Genomic DNA, 16,233 nt, shown 5'->3' on the forward strand with positions numbered 1-16,233 from the left:
AGGAGGTTTGTCATTCTCTGTCATAAGAACTGCATCTCTGCCTGGAAGAGCACTTAGCCAAACTTAAAGAATTGTTCTGAAATAAAATATTGGCAAAAACTGTATATCCTGCTCTGATCCCTAGAGAAAATAAAAGTTAAAAAATGAAATAACCTTTTTTTGCTTTTATACAAGGATAAGGATACACAGAATATTAAAAGGTGCACCTCAAAACAATAATAATCTGTTATAATTTCTTGCAGCATGGTCAAAAGAAAATATTTAAAAGACTAGCAATAAAAGGTAGACCTTAAAATTAAACAGTGTTTAAAAATTCCTATTTGAAGTATGAGAAGTAGCAAGAAACAGTAGTGTATAATCAGTTATTCAATAAAAAGAATTAATTTTTCTCTTATTTGATCTAGGTGCAAAGGGAAATACCACAGCTATATCATCAATGTAGAATACATACAACATAGACACAGCCTATGAATTGTAGTCTTGAAACTATTATTTAAATGAATGAACAAGACAGATTAATGCAAAAAGTCACCAAGTAATATGTACTGTAGAGTATGAGAATAAATAATTTCTAACATGCAAACTGTTTGGCCATATTTGCAATAATCAGTTAAAATGGACACAAAAATATTCTGTTCTTAATTTTTTTAATTGGGCTTACTTTACAATCACAATGCATGCATCATGACACATTTGATTGCAAATATAGAGATATTTGTAATAGTGAGGATCTTATTTCATGAGGTCAAGAAAATGCCTCTCTTTGCCAAAAAAGACAGAATGTTGCTTCGTTTGAGTCTGGCCAGAAACTCAACCTCTCACATATGCCTGGAAAAAATGTAATTTTGTGTGTGTGTGTGTGTGTGTGTGTTGTCATTCAATTCTTTTTCTGTGGAATTTATCTGAAATATTGTCAATAGAGTGAGGTTTATTTAGACAGTTCGGTATTTATCATGTCCAAGTTATTAAAGCTGAATTAAAGACACTATCTCCAAGAAGTAAAACAGAGGAAACTTAGAAAGTAGTAAGCAAATACTGCTTTTTCTCAACTCCACTGAAAGTTTTGTTGTGTTCAGTAACTGAGTTACTGACTCATATGTTTTACCCTTGAGGCCCTTACCTACAAAGCAAATTCAAAGTCATTTTTCTTCCAATCTCATCTGTTTACACTTCAGAGTAATAGACATAATACTGGGCTTTTCCCCTTGGCACCAGCTTTAGTCCAATTTTATTTTCTGTTGATGACCAGAAGCTCTTCATTTCCCTACACGAACCACACAGCTGTTGGAAAAAGGCAAACTGCACTGAAGGAATTACTAGTAAAATAAATTTGCTGATCTTTACAGCTTCCTAGAAAATCTAGATTGTGATATGCTGTAATTACTACCATCTTAAATTTGTTATATTAATTATGTTTCAGTGTTGAACAGGTTTTGCCACAATGAAATAAAACTAAACCCTCAAGTTTAATTTCCTGCCAAAACAGTTCCTGATAACCCATATGGAAACACTCCATGTTAATGTGTCAACTAGAATTATATACACTTAACCAGGTAATGTAAACCAAAGTAGCAATATAAAAAGCATAGTTAGGAAGGTTTACATCATCCAAAGACTGGGGCTAACATAAAAGTATCTATTTTTATTGAGCTGCAGATTTTTTTAAAAAATTTTTTTTTAATGTAGAAGTCATGAAAAATTAGATTTGTTTCCTTCTGTTACAGTTACAAACATTGTTTGCTATTAAACTAGAGTAGCAGGCTTGCAATTCTGATGTAAATTGTTGTATGATGCTGTAAAATGTTTGATGCTGTTGTTTCTTTTTCCATCCAGGAACAGTTGATTCAATTAATCCACATTCTAAAGGCTCATGCTGTGTAAAGCCTGAATCCCCACTGAGCAAACTAAGAGTAAGCCCCACCACATCACAAGGCCTCCTTGCACCATCGCATTCAACCACAATTCCCTCCACTTGTATTCTGCTCTTTACAGGGAACTACTGAATCATCAAACAATGAAAATCCTTGTGAATTAACAAGCAGATCTAAGTTAACAACCAGAGATCTATTGTTTACTTGTATAATTATGTATTTTTAAAACCATTAAGTGCATCTAGTGTTAATAATCCATAGACATATATTCTTCACAATATATGATGAGATTATTTGAATTCTTTTCAGAATGTCACATAGCTGTGATAAATAAAGATGACAAGATTTTAGAATGTTATATTGTTCCAAGAAAAAGGACAATTATAATGGCTGATGATCCTTCTCCTATGACAAGTAAATAGATTAATTAACCTAAATATAATATATAAACTTCTTTATATATCAATATGAAATCAAATAAAATTACAAAGGATGTAGATAAATTACATAATTGTAAAAATATAGTTTCAAATATGTATGAAAAGTATTTTTATTTAATGATTATATAATGTATCATCTGAAGAGTTTTATGATACTGAGAAAATAATAGACAATTTGATACAAGTTTGTATTAACAATGGGTCAAAACAAACAGACTGAAACTGTTATCATTAGGCTATACCTTATTTACCTCTTTTGCATTCCACATAAAAATTAGCATCACCATATGCACTTCATATGAAATTTATAAGGAGAAACAATTTTTCCTAGTAAAACAGAAATGAAAGAATTTCTGCAGGTGGCCTTGTTTTGCTCAATAATACCAAAAAGCTAATGGAAATCTTTGGCTAATCAAGCCCCAATCCTGAGATTTTATGCAATGTACTGGCAGAGAATTTGTCCATTTATTTATCTATTACACATATTTCTTTGCTACTCAGTTTCCAAGACTACTTCTATGCAATAACATTATATTAATGACATGGAAAAATTTATTTGGATCTTTAAAGATTTTTATTTGACTATGATATAGTATTGTTTATAAGCAGAATTATACCTTTAGGTTCAGTATAAAACACTGCCTGGTATTGTGAGAATGCTGTTTAATAAACAGAACAGCTCTATGCCTTAGTTTATAAATCATTCATCCTTTCTTCCCAGTACAGCATATTGATACAGGCCATATGCATTTGTTTCAAGATTAGCCAAAATTAGGAATCCAGGTTTCTGTTATTTTAGTCAATCCTAAATATGTTACATAGCTTTCTAAGAGACTGTGACAGATATGAAAATAAATAAATGTAAAAATGTGGACGTTTAAATAAAGCATTTATTCAGCACAGGTTTTTTTTTATCAATGCACCATAAAGGAAAATTTAACAATAGTTTAATTAAACTTACAATAGTTTAAACTTATTATTGGATTAGTGGTTTGGAATGTAGAGTAATCCAACTATTTCATAGAAAATAAAATTCTTCAAATCCATTTTCAGGAAAAAAAAATAACTTAACATTATATACAGGTTACAATGTTTTTAGTGTTTCACTGAAGTTCATGACTGGTAATTTTTCACCTGGGAATTATTGTCCAGAGTTTTGTTACAATTATCAAAAGGCTGAGAAATATTTAGACAAATAATTCTTTCCACTTGAGCTGAAGGAATAATAATTAATGGAGAATTCAAAATGATGTAATGAGTGTTGCTTTTAAAATTTATTTCAAAATATTCAAGGACATATATAAAAAGTTAAAGTAAACTTACTATCTTTGAGATGACCTAATTTCTGTTAGTATCAAGAATAGTTTAAGTACTTTGATTCAGTTTCATGATAGTTATCCCAGATAACAATTTATATTCTGCCCCCCCAACCCCATATATTGGATAATATAACTGATAATCTTCCTTGCAACTATCAATGGGCCAACCTAGAATATTTGCATTTAGATCACTTCTACTCAACAGACATTAACAACATTGTCAAACTGTATAAAATTTTTGACAGAAAATTAAACTCCACTTATATCTTTCGAAATTACTGTATCTGATTTTAAATGAAACTTTCTCTCACTATTAGCCCAGTTCCACTGATGAAAGAAAACTAGCACATTAGTCCATTGCATAAACTTATTTGCAAGACATAAAAATTTCTGAAGTTTCCTATTTTTGTCCATTTCCACATATTTCTTCTATTCATAGTCTCCATTTGTGTATCCAATTCAAACTTCCTTATATTTTGGATCACATAAATCTTCTTACTGCATTTACTAAAATCCACTGCAGATCCACTTTGCTCTACATTAAAAGTGGTAATCCTTTTTGCTGTAAACTCTTTTCTCTAGTGATGTTGAATTCCACGTTGGTTTCACAGTAACACAGCTTTAATCCACAGCTCTATATTGTGAATATGGAGTCACGGGAAACAGCAACAGATGCAGACTCAGTCTGTCACTCCAAAAGGAATACAAATATGCTTAAAGCTGCTTCATTTATGAAGCAAACTTAGAACTGTTAGCTGCCTGGAGAGAGGGAAGGGAGGAAAAAGCTGAAAGTCTCAATATTTCAAAAGCTATTTTAGTGACAAATGTTCAACTTCTCATATTAGTAGAAGATATTTCACATAGAAATTGCAAAGGCTGCCTTGATAATGAAAGAATCCCAAAGAAAGCCTTCAATTTTACTCAGTACTTGATTCAAAGTACAATGTGGTTTCATTCTCCTTTATTCAACCTACAGCCACTCTTTTCATTTATTTCATACTTAAAGCAGCTATCAATATTTTTAAAAAACATATAAACTAAAGCAAAATATAAAAGCAAATAAAATTATGAAAGAATAAAGAATGAATGAATAAAATGAACGAACGAATGAACAAATAATACATTTCAAAGGCTTGACTAGCGGTTCTAGGGCTACTTGCCATGGCCAAAGCAGCCTCCATCACTTCAGCCCACTACAGTTGGCATTCATTCACCCATCTACTTTCTCTCTCCTAGCCCATATACTGTACAGTCTGGTCAGGAAACATCAGCAGCATTTATTCACTCCCAGTCCACCTCAGCAAACATTTCTTCACCAGAGCCCTCCCTCCCAGGCCCCTGCACGGATCTTTCACCTTTTGCTGCTGCTGTTTTGGGCCCAAATTCTCCAGTGAAACCTTTCTTACTTTCTTACTTCTTCTGAAGGCAGCATGTTTTTGTAAAACTGAGCTATCTTTGGAACACCTTAGGAAAGGCAGTGCAGCCTTCTGAATGATGTGTTGTCTTTGTAAAGCTGTGCTGTCTTTGGAATGCCTTTGGAAAGAGATTGAAGCTTTATAAAGACAGTGCAGCTTTACAAAGAAGCACTGTCTTTGGAATGAAGAGAAAAAAGTAGAAAAGTTCCCTCAAGAGGCTGGATCCAAAAAGGAAGTAGCAAAAGGTGAAAGGTCGAAGTGGGAAGCTAGAAGAGAAGGCAGTTGGGCAAATGAATACTTGCTGGTGCTTGCTGGGTTAAGGTGGGGGAGCACTTGAGGCTGGGAAGCAAAGACAACTGGGCAATATAATGAATACTTTCTGATGTTTGCTAGAGCAGACTGGGGTGGCTCCGGCTTCCTGTTGTATGGTAAATAGCCTCAGAGCCATGTCATTCTAAGGCTGCTTGCTGCATTGCAGAACAGGGTGCAAGCCAGCCAAAAGGTCAGTGATGTGGGGGGTGGGAATAGGTGATGGGGGAGTTGAAGTGCCCCGATGTAAGTGTGGGTAGGCTGTCAAGATTGGAATTTTTATCACGTAACTGTGGCATAGGTGGAAGTCCATTTTTTCAGCATCCTTTTGTAACTCCAGTCACTGAACAATTGCCCGTAAGTCCAAGACTATCCATATTAGCAACTGTGAATTTACTTTGATACCCCATGGGCAGGTCTTAAAAGAAGCCAAAGTTGCTCAGGAATTGTCAGGAATTCCTTTTGCATCATAGCTGAGCTACAGAGGTGCCAATGATGGGGAAATCTTCCAGCACAAGATGAAATTATAGTTTCTAAGAGGCACAGCCTGTCCCTGTGTCCCAGCGCAAAGGCTCAGATGTTCATGTAATAAGCCATCATTTTAAATGCTTATTTAAAAGAGAGTAAGAAGGGAGATTATTTTATAGACTATGGCTGCATTGTTAAAAAGGGGAGAATATCAATGTTTTGATGGTATATAGGTTTATATGAGAAACCCTAAAAGAATTACTATAAAGTTCAGTCAACTAGTCACTTGAAACCCCTCAGTGATAAATTCAAATACTCTCTTTCAATACTTGCCTGGACAGGAAGCAGTAACAGTGTATATATAAAAAAGAAACAGCTACACTTGTAGAAGCGATTTGTCTTTGTGCTGCAACATACTGAAAAAGAAATAAAAAAACAAAGTGCTTTTTTAGTGTTTTGTGATTAATCTGTTTTTGAAATTATAAAAATAATTTCAGATGGAGAACAGCCCTTATTTGTTAAGAATGCTCCACAATTACCTATTTTAAAATATATTTGTATGGAAATAATGTTTTAGAATATAACAATATATAGTGCAGGGGGAAATGCATCAATTAGACATAAAGAGAACAGAACTGTCAACAACAGAGACTTCTAAACTCTCCATTTTGCAATTTTATAATGCTTGCATATTACATTGTGTAGCCATCATGTAGTAAACCTGTGCAGAATTGCAACTTCAGAAAAGTCTAACACAGGTCATGAGGTACACATCTTAAGAGTCCTAGAATCTTTCAGGATCAAAAGTTCCAAACTATATATTGAAATTGAGGAAATAGTATCCTAACAGACAATTGACTCAAAATTAAATTAAAATACCTTATCTCATTATCATCTTGGTTGATGTTAGATTGTGTAGTCTGGTGAATTTGTAGTATATGCCTGCAAATCCTTTTCTATAGAAAAATAAGAAAACAGGATGTATGGTAAAATAGAAAAAATACAATATAATCAATTGCAATTTTTTAAAAAATGAAATATTAAAAACATGTAACTCAGCTGAAAGAGGAAAAGAATAGATGTCAAATCTCCTTTTTTTTGGCATTGATCCCACCTCTGGCAGATCATATGTCCATGTAGTTATCTTGGCAACCATAAAGCACGGAAATAGTTTTCCACTGCTTTTGTACATAAAATATATGTATATGTGTATAAATTTTCTTTCAGCCGACATTTTTCTTACTATTTATTGATAGCAGAAAGATATGAAGGCAAAATAACCTTTGTGCCTCTTTGTACTGTTATTATTTAATTGTTGTGGAAGGGTTACATTATACCACTCATTGTGATACTATTCTTCATAACTGTAGGCAGTGCAAACTTCAAATCACAGTAATTTTATCCTGGGAAAAGTAATATTACTCTCAGCTAATATCCACAATCATCTATAGTCCTAATTGTGTGGATTAGCTAAGAGTATTTTTTGGTAGACTTCTACCGCAGTGGCCCCCAACCTTTTGGGCGCCAGGGAACTGTTCCGTGGAGAGAGGTTTTTCTGTGGACCAGAGGGGGTGTGGTTTCGTGTGTTGCCTGTATCTGATGGGGCTTCACTTGTCTGTGAGGCCTGGTACCGGTCCATGGACTGGGGACCCCTGTTCTACTGGATAATACTACATCAATTGGGCCTGGCAATCCTGGAAGCTTTTGAATTTTGCAGCATTTAAAAATATTTATCATTGCAAGCCTACGAAATCACACTGCTGTTGCCAATTCCAAACTAGCATTCAATTCTACATCAAAACCTATTCCTCTTCACTATGGAATCTAATTCCACACTGGAAAACTATCCTCTGCCAACAAATTATCTGCCTCTAGATAGGATGGAAGGAGGAAGGGAAAGGATAGTAAAATGTTTCTAGTTCTAGAAACATAGAAAGTTTTTTAAAAAACCACCTCTTTCCTCAAATCTGTTTGAAAAAGGTTTATTGATATGTTTGCTTAACATGAAACCAAGGTACTTCGCACAAGGGCATATAATATATGATACTTCAATTTAGTATCCTCTTTAACCAATCATATATTTGATATTTCTCACCTTCCAGCATATGGCTCCCAAAACAAAGCCAAAGACAAAAGCCAACAATGATGAAAGTGCTATGCTCAATACTTGATTGCTAGACTTACTGAGGAAGTCCAATTCTGCTTCTGGAATTAAAAAAAACATTTTGGATTAATGAAGACAGATTAAAACAAAACAAAATCTCCAGGGTAACAATGTTAAACCTGTGACTCATGTATTTGGTAATACTTTTCTACTGCTTACATTTCAAATGATACTTTTAAAATAGTTTGTGGTTTTATTAGGAAGTGTTTGGCTGCCTGAAATTCACAGCTTTATTTGCACTTCACTCGGGAAAGGCAAACATTCTGGCAACTTTATAATCCCATGTAACCATCTGCAAAGGAACACTTACCAAGTTATCTTCTTGTTTTCTCTTGGCTGGATTTTCTGCTAAAGGTTTTCCCCTCCCCATTTAAAGTACACCACATAATCTATTAGAAAAAAATATGCTTAGAAGCTCTCAGATGTGAATTCTCAAAAGGCAGAGCAGCATGAACTGGAAAATGACAAGGATTTCCCCTATTCTTCATTGCAGAACAGAGTACTATTAGCAAGAGCAATTCCATTGGCTACTGAAATAATAGATGGGGCACTTTTGCTTATCTGAACATTTGAATGGCAAACTATACTAAGACTTAGCCTATAACAGTGTTTCTCAACCTTAGCAACCTCAAAACATGTGGACATCAATTCCCACACTTCCCCAGCCAGCATGCTGATTAAGGGAATGCTAACAGTTGAAGTCCACACATCTTAAAATTGCTATCTGCTAAGCCATCACTGTAGATCAGAAATACTACAAGTTAAAATAGCTAAAAGAAGCAGCAGCTAGCAACCTGCTGTCTATCTGAACCCCACTGTCCCAACCATGATTAGCACAGGTTTGTACAGCAGTGATTTTAAGATAGTAATTATTCTACCTCTGGAAGTTGTTTTAATTTGGAATCTTGGTGTGACTCAGCTCCTATATCTATGTATGGTGACTTCCAATATTTTTGCATTATTCTTATGTGGGACAACCATCATATGCATATGTACACACACACACATGCACATACATTTGCTGTGTCCTCATTTCACTTTACTGTTTTCTTTGAATATAGTGATATTCCCATCTGGTTTCTTAATTCTGAAATATTTAGAGAAAATCACTTATATACCTGACCCTAGCTTTACAAAATACAGTCCCTAGACTGTAAACTGAAGTGGCAGATTTGGGGGCTCACAAAATCTGGCAATGCAAGAAATTGATTCCTTGTCCATTTCATCTTATGATTTATACAGTCCAGTAAATGTTGAAATCATAAAGAAACTTCTTCACCTTCCCAACTAGTAAGCTTCCTTCATTTAAAAAAAAAGTGGGATTGAGCACTACATTTGTTCTTAGACTTTAGAAAAAAAAACTATCACAGCTTCATCAAGCTCTAATAATTTAATGCTTCCCAGGTTGAAGCAGAAGTGGGAGGAGAAAGAGATGAATGAGGAAAAGTAACCTCACCCTGGTGCCATTATGTTACTTGTCAAGGGTATGTTATGAAATAATTAAAATAAGCTTATGTATATTGTTTCAATTTTCCATTTTCTATAAAGGCCATACAATTCTAATTACCAAAATTTAACACCAACCAAAGCAAAACCATGTGCTTCTTCTCCAAGCTCTATGCTTCATGTTAAGAAGTTATATTGATGTTGAGTGCTATTAGACATGTTTGCCGCTTGTTTCTTTCCTCAGCTGGCAAAGAAGTTTATTTAACCAATGGATCCTGAGGATATGGCTGCTTTTCTTTCCCACCTCCACAATTAATATGACAATATTGAAAGCAATTGTTTACACTTACTGTTGCTGTTATTGCCACTGCTATCATTCCTAAGGGAACTGGCCGCTACAGGATGTAATAAAAATGGCTCTGTGACACTGATGCTTGAATCTGAGACAGAAATAATATGTCAGGGTTTATTTATATATATAAATAGCACATAGGAAGTTGCATAATACAAAATGAAACCCTTGGGTCATCGTTCAGTATTCCTGAAATTCTTTCCCAGCCTGAGCTGGATACACCGAGGACCACATGTGGGAGTTTCCTATTACAATAAAGCTGGACCCATTTCGGGGGGGAAACCTCTACTTTTTATTACTTTATAATATTTAGACAATTCAGACAATTAAAAAAAAGTCTATGTGATCAGAAGTAAATAGCTATAATAGAAACAGAGCAGCTAAATTTCTTATATTCAGAGCCATGGTGGTAGAATGTAGTACTGCAGGCTACTTCTGCTGCCTGCCTGCAATTTGGCAGTTCGAATCTCACCAGGCTCAAGGTTGACTCAGCCTTCCATCCTTTCCAAGGTGGTAAAATGAGGACCCAGATTGTTGGGGGCAATATGCTGACTCTGGAAACTGTTTAGAGAAGGCTGTGAAGCAGTATATAAGTCTAAGTGCTATTGCTATTCTATGTTCAAAAAATATATTCTACAAAATCCTGAAGGCTTGCTTTATGTCATCATCAATTTTGTTCTAGCTACCTGTACTTTTGATATAAAAAACTTGTGAAAAAGGCTTCTCTTTCATGGAAACCCTGCATGGAAACCCTTCAGGAACCTTCTCAATTGAAGACTGGGATGAAAGTGATGTAAAGAGGTAAATAAAATTATTCCGCTGTTTATTTTGTTTTAAAAATTAAATAACAGTCATGAATTTTGAATATGGATTGTTCTAGGGAATAATGGGCTAAATAGTGTAGAAAGATTTTGATCCTTTCTCCATTTCTTAGCCGAGAAAGTCACCATTGTCTGAAGACATTTCCGTGATCATGTGGTGAGCATGCCTATGTGCTGAGGTGCACGGAACACTGTTACTTTCCCACCAAAGTGGTATCTATTTATCCACTTGCATTTGCATGCTTTTGAACTGCTAGGTGGCAGGAGCTGGGGCAAGTAAGCTGGGAGCTCACCTTGTCACATAGCACTCTGGTCTCAAACCAAGGCTGTCAGCTTTCCAGCTGACGTGCTCAGTGTCTTTAGGACCTTGGTAAAGCAGAGTATGGGTCTATAAAGTCAAAGCACTGTTTATTACTGATATTTCTAGATGGCTCTATTCCAAACAGCATATAACCAAGTTACATTTACCCTGTATAATACAAGCTCATATTGAATTTGGCACCAATCCATTAAAGGTGATTCATGACATTTGTGAATATTTCTATATATAAAAGAACATTTACCATTTGGAGAGACTTCTGTTGTTGAGGGAAGAATGCAGTCACTTTGTTCTGGTCTTTTTGAAAAGATTTTGTAGGCCTTAATAGTGCTGTAAAAGTGCTTGAAGAATTCTTCTGGAACAAATTTACCTTCTTCATATAGATGATCATGTTGACTATAATTCTGAGAAAGAGGATAGATTCCCGTTTTTAAGAAAATAAGGCCACCTAGTATATCACTATGCAGGGAAAATTATAAGGCAGCAATTCCTTCCTAGGTGAGTATATTATTTAGAAGTGGTAAAAACACTGGAGTGCTTTTGTGCAAATTCATATTCATCTGAAAAGCTTTTTTATATAAATACTAAATACACAATTAAAATACTAAAGCATGAATTGGTTTGGTTTACTTTGCAAATTGAAGCAGCTAAGTTTAAAGCTGGCTTTAGACATCATAGTTTCTTTATGTTACAATATCATATTTTATGTTTTAAATCAGAGGTGTATAGTGGGGAAAGGTATGGCATGTATCTTGGAGAACTCATATTCCCAAATTTCTGTTTCATCTATTACTAATGAAAACAAAGTATTGTTTCCACAGAATTATTAGCAATGCAAGCAAGCTATACTTGCTACTCAGAGAATACATTTCAAATAAGTCCTACTGAATTTGACACAACTTCAATGCATCAAATATATGTACAAAATATTATGTATATGTTAAATAGACATATTTAAATACAGGGATAGAAGAAATTGAATTGCATGCAAGAATTATTTATATATTATCTTTATGTTCCACTACAACCAAACAAACACAAGGGAGGGTATAAATATAATACATAAATATATGTAAACATTGAAATTATATATAATTAAATATATAAATAAATGAAGGAATTACTTATAAGATGTCATGATTTAATAAACCATTATTAATGTTTGGTTTATTATAATAGCAAGGTAATCTCTGCAAAAACATTATGTTACAATCACCCATTCTTATACATTAATATCTCAGAGTATTATTTAGTAATATAGAGGAAAGTTCAGATTTATATTATTACCTTATTATATGTGGTAGAAGATAAGCATTCCATCACATCAGTGATGATCCTTCTTAGTTTATTGATAATTGAATAGTTACTCAAGACATTTGACATATCTGGAAATTCTTTGAATTTATTGAGCAGATTATGTAGACTGTTTAACAATTCAGGGACCATCAAATGCAACCAACAGTGGTAAGGCTATCAGAAATGATAACAAAGGAAAAAAAGAGATTATATTCTGTGCATGCTTTAATAATGTACAATTGTAAAAAAAAGTAGTTCAACACACTATTACATTTATTCATTCATTCTTTTTCTATCTATCCACCTATCAACATTTATAAACTACCTCAACCTAATCTGCCTTGGAAACATTATTTTGCACTTTGTTAAACTAATATTCAACTGCCATTAATATGCATGGATATGTGACTGTCAGCAGATTTCTGCTAATTGTACTTGTTTCTCCATGTCCACTAATTTCATCTATTTATTCTTTTACTTATAAAGAAAAAGAATTAAGATCTATTTTATCTTGTTCATCCCAATTCAGTGTGTTTATGAATCTTGACTACTGGTGATGACAATAAAAAGCTCCACACAGTTTTCTTAGCAACATTTTCAAGGTACAGGATCCAATATTCATGCTGCACTGAATTTGTCCTATATTTTAAAGATGCATTTCATGTTGCATATCAGGAATACAAATTACATGTCAGAACCACTATGCATTAACAATTGCTTCATTTATATATAGACTCTGTTCACCGTAACAGTGAACATATTTTACTAACACGAAGTGTGTTCATACATCACAATAAGTCATAATGAGGTTTGTCTGATTTTGACTTACACTACTGTGTGGATCCTAATAGTACCAAATCCCATTAATATTGTAGGACAGACATTGATTTCCAGTTATGAACATCAAACTCAGTTTGAAAATACTATTAGATTTAAAAGTTATTATTATTAATATTATTAGTATTAAAAGATATTATTGAGCATCTACTGAGATCTCTATCCTATAAGACTTTCCTGCCTAATTGTTATATGAAGTGTTGTAGCAACAGCACTTAGACTTATATAATGCTTCATAGTGCTTTATAGCCCTCTCTAAGTGGTTTACAGAATCACCCCCAACAATCTGGGTTTTCATTTTACCTCAGAAGGATGGAACGCTGAGTCAACCTTGAGCTGGTCAGAATTAAACTGCTGGCAGTCAGCAGAATTAGACTGCAATTCTGCATTCTAACCACTCTGCCACCATGGCTCTATCTGGTGTAGCCCTACATATCTTTTTTTAAAAAAATGATTTGTCCAAAGTTGGAACTGGTGGTGCTTCTAAGCCCATAGAATACTGCCACCATGGCAAATAAAACCAAGTGTATTCACAAGATGTTTTTGAGTACTCACTAAAGAAAAGATGGTTATCTTTCTCTCTCACACGTACAAAGTTATTATTCTCTCTGCCAGCAAGCAGATTTAATTAGGCTTTTAATTAGCAGCAAAGAAACAACCTTAAAACATTGCAGTTATGTCTGTTTTTTGGCCAGGAAAAATCAGAGGCTTGGCAGGAAACCATTTATAATATTATGTTCTTTACAATTTAATTAGATGAACAAAATTCCTTATTAATACTGTGAGTATGTCAGTAACCACACACCTCCAAGTTTGCAATTTAGAGGATACAGAAGAAATGCAGGCATAAAAATCTTACAACATTCCTGCTGCATAAAATCAAAGATTTCCTGTTCCCATCTACCATGGGAAAATGATTCATTTTATATAACTGAAGATTTAGATAGGTTGAGTCATAGGCTGCTTCACTCATCTGATTACTACGCATATACAAATAATTAAAATTATATTGCTCCTTTGTACATATTTATTTCAAGTTATTATTAAATAAAATATATGGGGAAAAACCAGTTAAAATGCAGCATGTTAAATTTTAATAGAATTTCAATGGAAAAGTTTAATTTACCAACAGGAATGTAATGGTTTCTGGCCAGAATATAATATTATAAGAAAAACCTTTTGAAAAGTCTTTGAATTAAAACGTTCACAACCTGTTTGCATTTCCAAAAATTTAAAAGCAAGAATAATTGATGCTGTGTATGTTTATGTTTTGAAATAACTCCAATAGCTTTACATACCAGTGTGTCTGTCTTCTGGACATATCTAAGAGCTATCATATAATCATCTGGAAGATTTCCAACCTACAGACAACAAAGAACATGAAAAACAATTTAGCTATTTAAGGAAATAAACAGAAACAAAGCTAAACATATAAAGTCCAATCATGCCTGTGACAACTTAACATGTTTACCTAACATGCCATTTGAATGATAGTGCAATGAGCATTTTTTAATGCTAATATTTTTTTAATGAATTATGTACCACCCAATAGAGTCAGTTCAGATTTATTTTCAAACAACTTCTTTCAGTTCCTTGTTGAAGAACTGCCTTTCCGGTATTTTTGACCATATTTGTTTTAATCCTTTGCTACTGTGAATGATGAAGGGCACTAGGTTGAATCCTGGTTTATTGTTTGTCAGGGTATCACTTGTATGTGAAATATCAAACTGAACTTTGTTCTGCTTTGTTCTCTTGCCTATGAAAGAGAAAGAGGTGGAGTACATGATCTAAGTCTCACAATGGCTTGTTTTGCCGTTTTATCTGAATTCTGTAGTGAGTCAGTATATTTTTCCATGGCTCTAGGATAACTCGCTGTGGCTATCTCAGGATCACCAGCTCACTGTTGCCAAGTCGCCTCTGCCAACTCACTGCCACCAAATTGCTGCAGGACAATTTTACATATACAACTTGCCACAGGTTGCTGGAAGGTGAGCCAGGCAAATGAGCAAATGAGAGGATGGGCAGAGCACAGAGTGGCGGCCAGGGGCTTCTCATTTTCACCCCGCACCCGACACTGCTGCTGCACAAAGCTCTGGGCAAAAGACGTCAGGAATGGTGGCGGTGAGCAGGATGGGCGGCAGGGAGGTGGCAGTGGCCAGGGACATCCCATTTTCACACCATCTGCCACTGCTACTGTTGCTGTGCCAAAATCTGGGCCAAAGAGGCTGGGGATGGCGGTGGCAATGAGAATGTGAAAATGGGACACCCCCGTGGCCATTTCCCTGCCCATCACTGCCATCTTCAGTCTCTTCAGCCTGGAACACAATGCAGAACAGCAGCAGTGGGATGTGTGAAAATGGGATGGCCCAGCCTCCACCACCTCCCAGCTGCTTGCCCTGCCCACTGCTGCTGTCCTTAGTCTCTACGGCCTGGAGTAGTGCGCTCTACCCACTACTTGCTCACTCACCCAACTCTTCCTCTGGTCTTCTGCAGTGAGTTATCCCCATGGCAAATTAGCCATGTGGTTGTCCTGCAGTGACTTGGCAACAGGTGACCTGGCTATGCTGAACTGGCTGCGATGAGTTGCCCCATTCCTTTTTTCCATAGCCCTTCTTGAAAGCCTTCATATTCTAATTGGAAGGTTGCTATCATAATATGACTTAGTAATATTTTTTTGTAATCTAAACATCCGCAGATCCTGTAATCATTCTTCTCACAGGGCCTGATTTCCATACTCCTCACAAAACTTGATAGTCCCTCTCTAAAAAATTTTTTAATATGTTCTTGTATTTTTTTAAAGTGTGGTGGACACTATTCCAAGTGAGATCCAACCAGGTCAGCATAAAATGGAATAATTACTCCCTGTTACTTTGACTCCATCGTCTGTTAATGCCCCAAAGATAACATTTATGTTTTTAGCAGCTCTATTATACCGCTGGTTCATGTTTAATTTGTGGTCATCCAGTATACCCAAATCCTTTTTGTACTGTTGCCAGGACTCCCCCATTTGTGCCTTACATTCTTCCTATATAGATGCATAAATCTTATGTTTCTTTGTTTCCTATTCATTTCTGTCATCTATTCAAGTCTGTCCAGAGCTTTTTGAATTTTCTGCCTTTTATTAAAAATGTATGAGTCACCTGCAAATGTTATATATGGGTGAGGGAGTCACCTAA

General features: G+C 34.9%; 1 protein-coding gene across 1 annotated transcript in view; it reads right to left on the reverse strand.

Moving 5' to 3' along the window:
• Positions 1-3,183: 3,183 nt before the first annotated feature.
• KITLG (KIT ligand) overlaps positions 3,184-16,233 on the reverse strand; it is a 48,468-nt gene continuing 35,418 nt past the window's right edge. Inside the window, exons 3-10 of the mRNA XM_087968071.1 lie at positions 14,356-14,418; positions 12,212-12,394; positions 11,169-11,328; positions 9,783-9,872; positions 7,918-8,027; positions 6,702-6,778; positions 6,152-6,238; positions 3,184-4,385 (exon numbers count right to left, since the gene is read on the reverse strand). Coding sequence (XP_087824197.1) covers positions 6,199-6,238; positions 6,702-6,778; positions 7,918-8,027; positions 9,783-9,872; positions 11,169-11,328; positions 12,212-12,394; positions 14,356-14,418 — 723 coding nt within the window. The 3' untranslated portion in view covers positions 3,184-4,385; positions 6,152-6,198. The remainder of the gene's footprint in view (positions 4,386-6,151; positions 6,239-6,701; positions 6,779-7,917; positions 8,028-9,782; positions 9,873-11,168; positions 11,329-12,211; positions 12,395-14,355; positions 14,419-16,233) is intronic.

This window comes from Notechis scutatus, chromosome 6 (assembly GCF_049901735.1).
Source record: "Notechis scutatus isolate UNSWTSFEM ecotype Mainland chromosome 6, rNotScu1.2, whole genome shotgun sequence".
Classification (NCBI taxonomy): Eukaryota; Metazoa; Chordata; class Lepidosauria; order Squamata; family Elapidae; genus Notechis; species Notechis scutatus.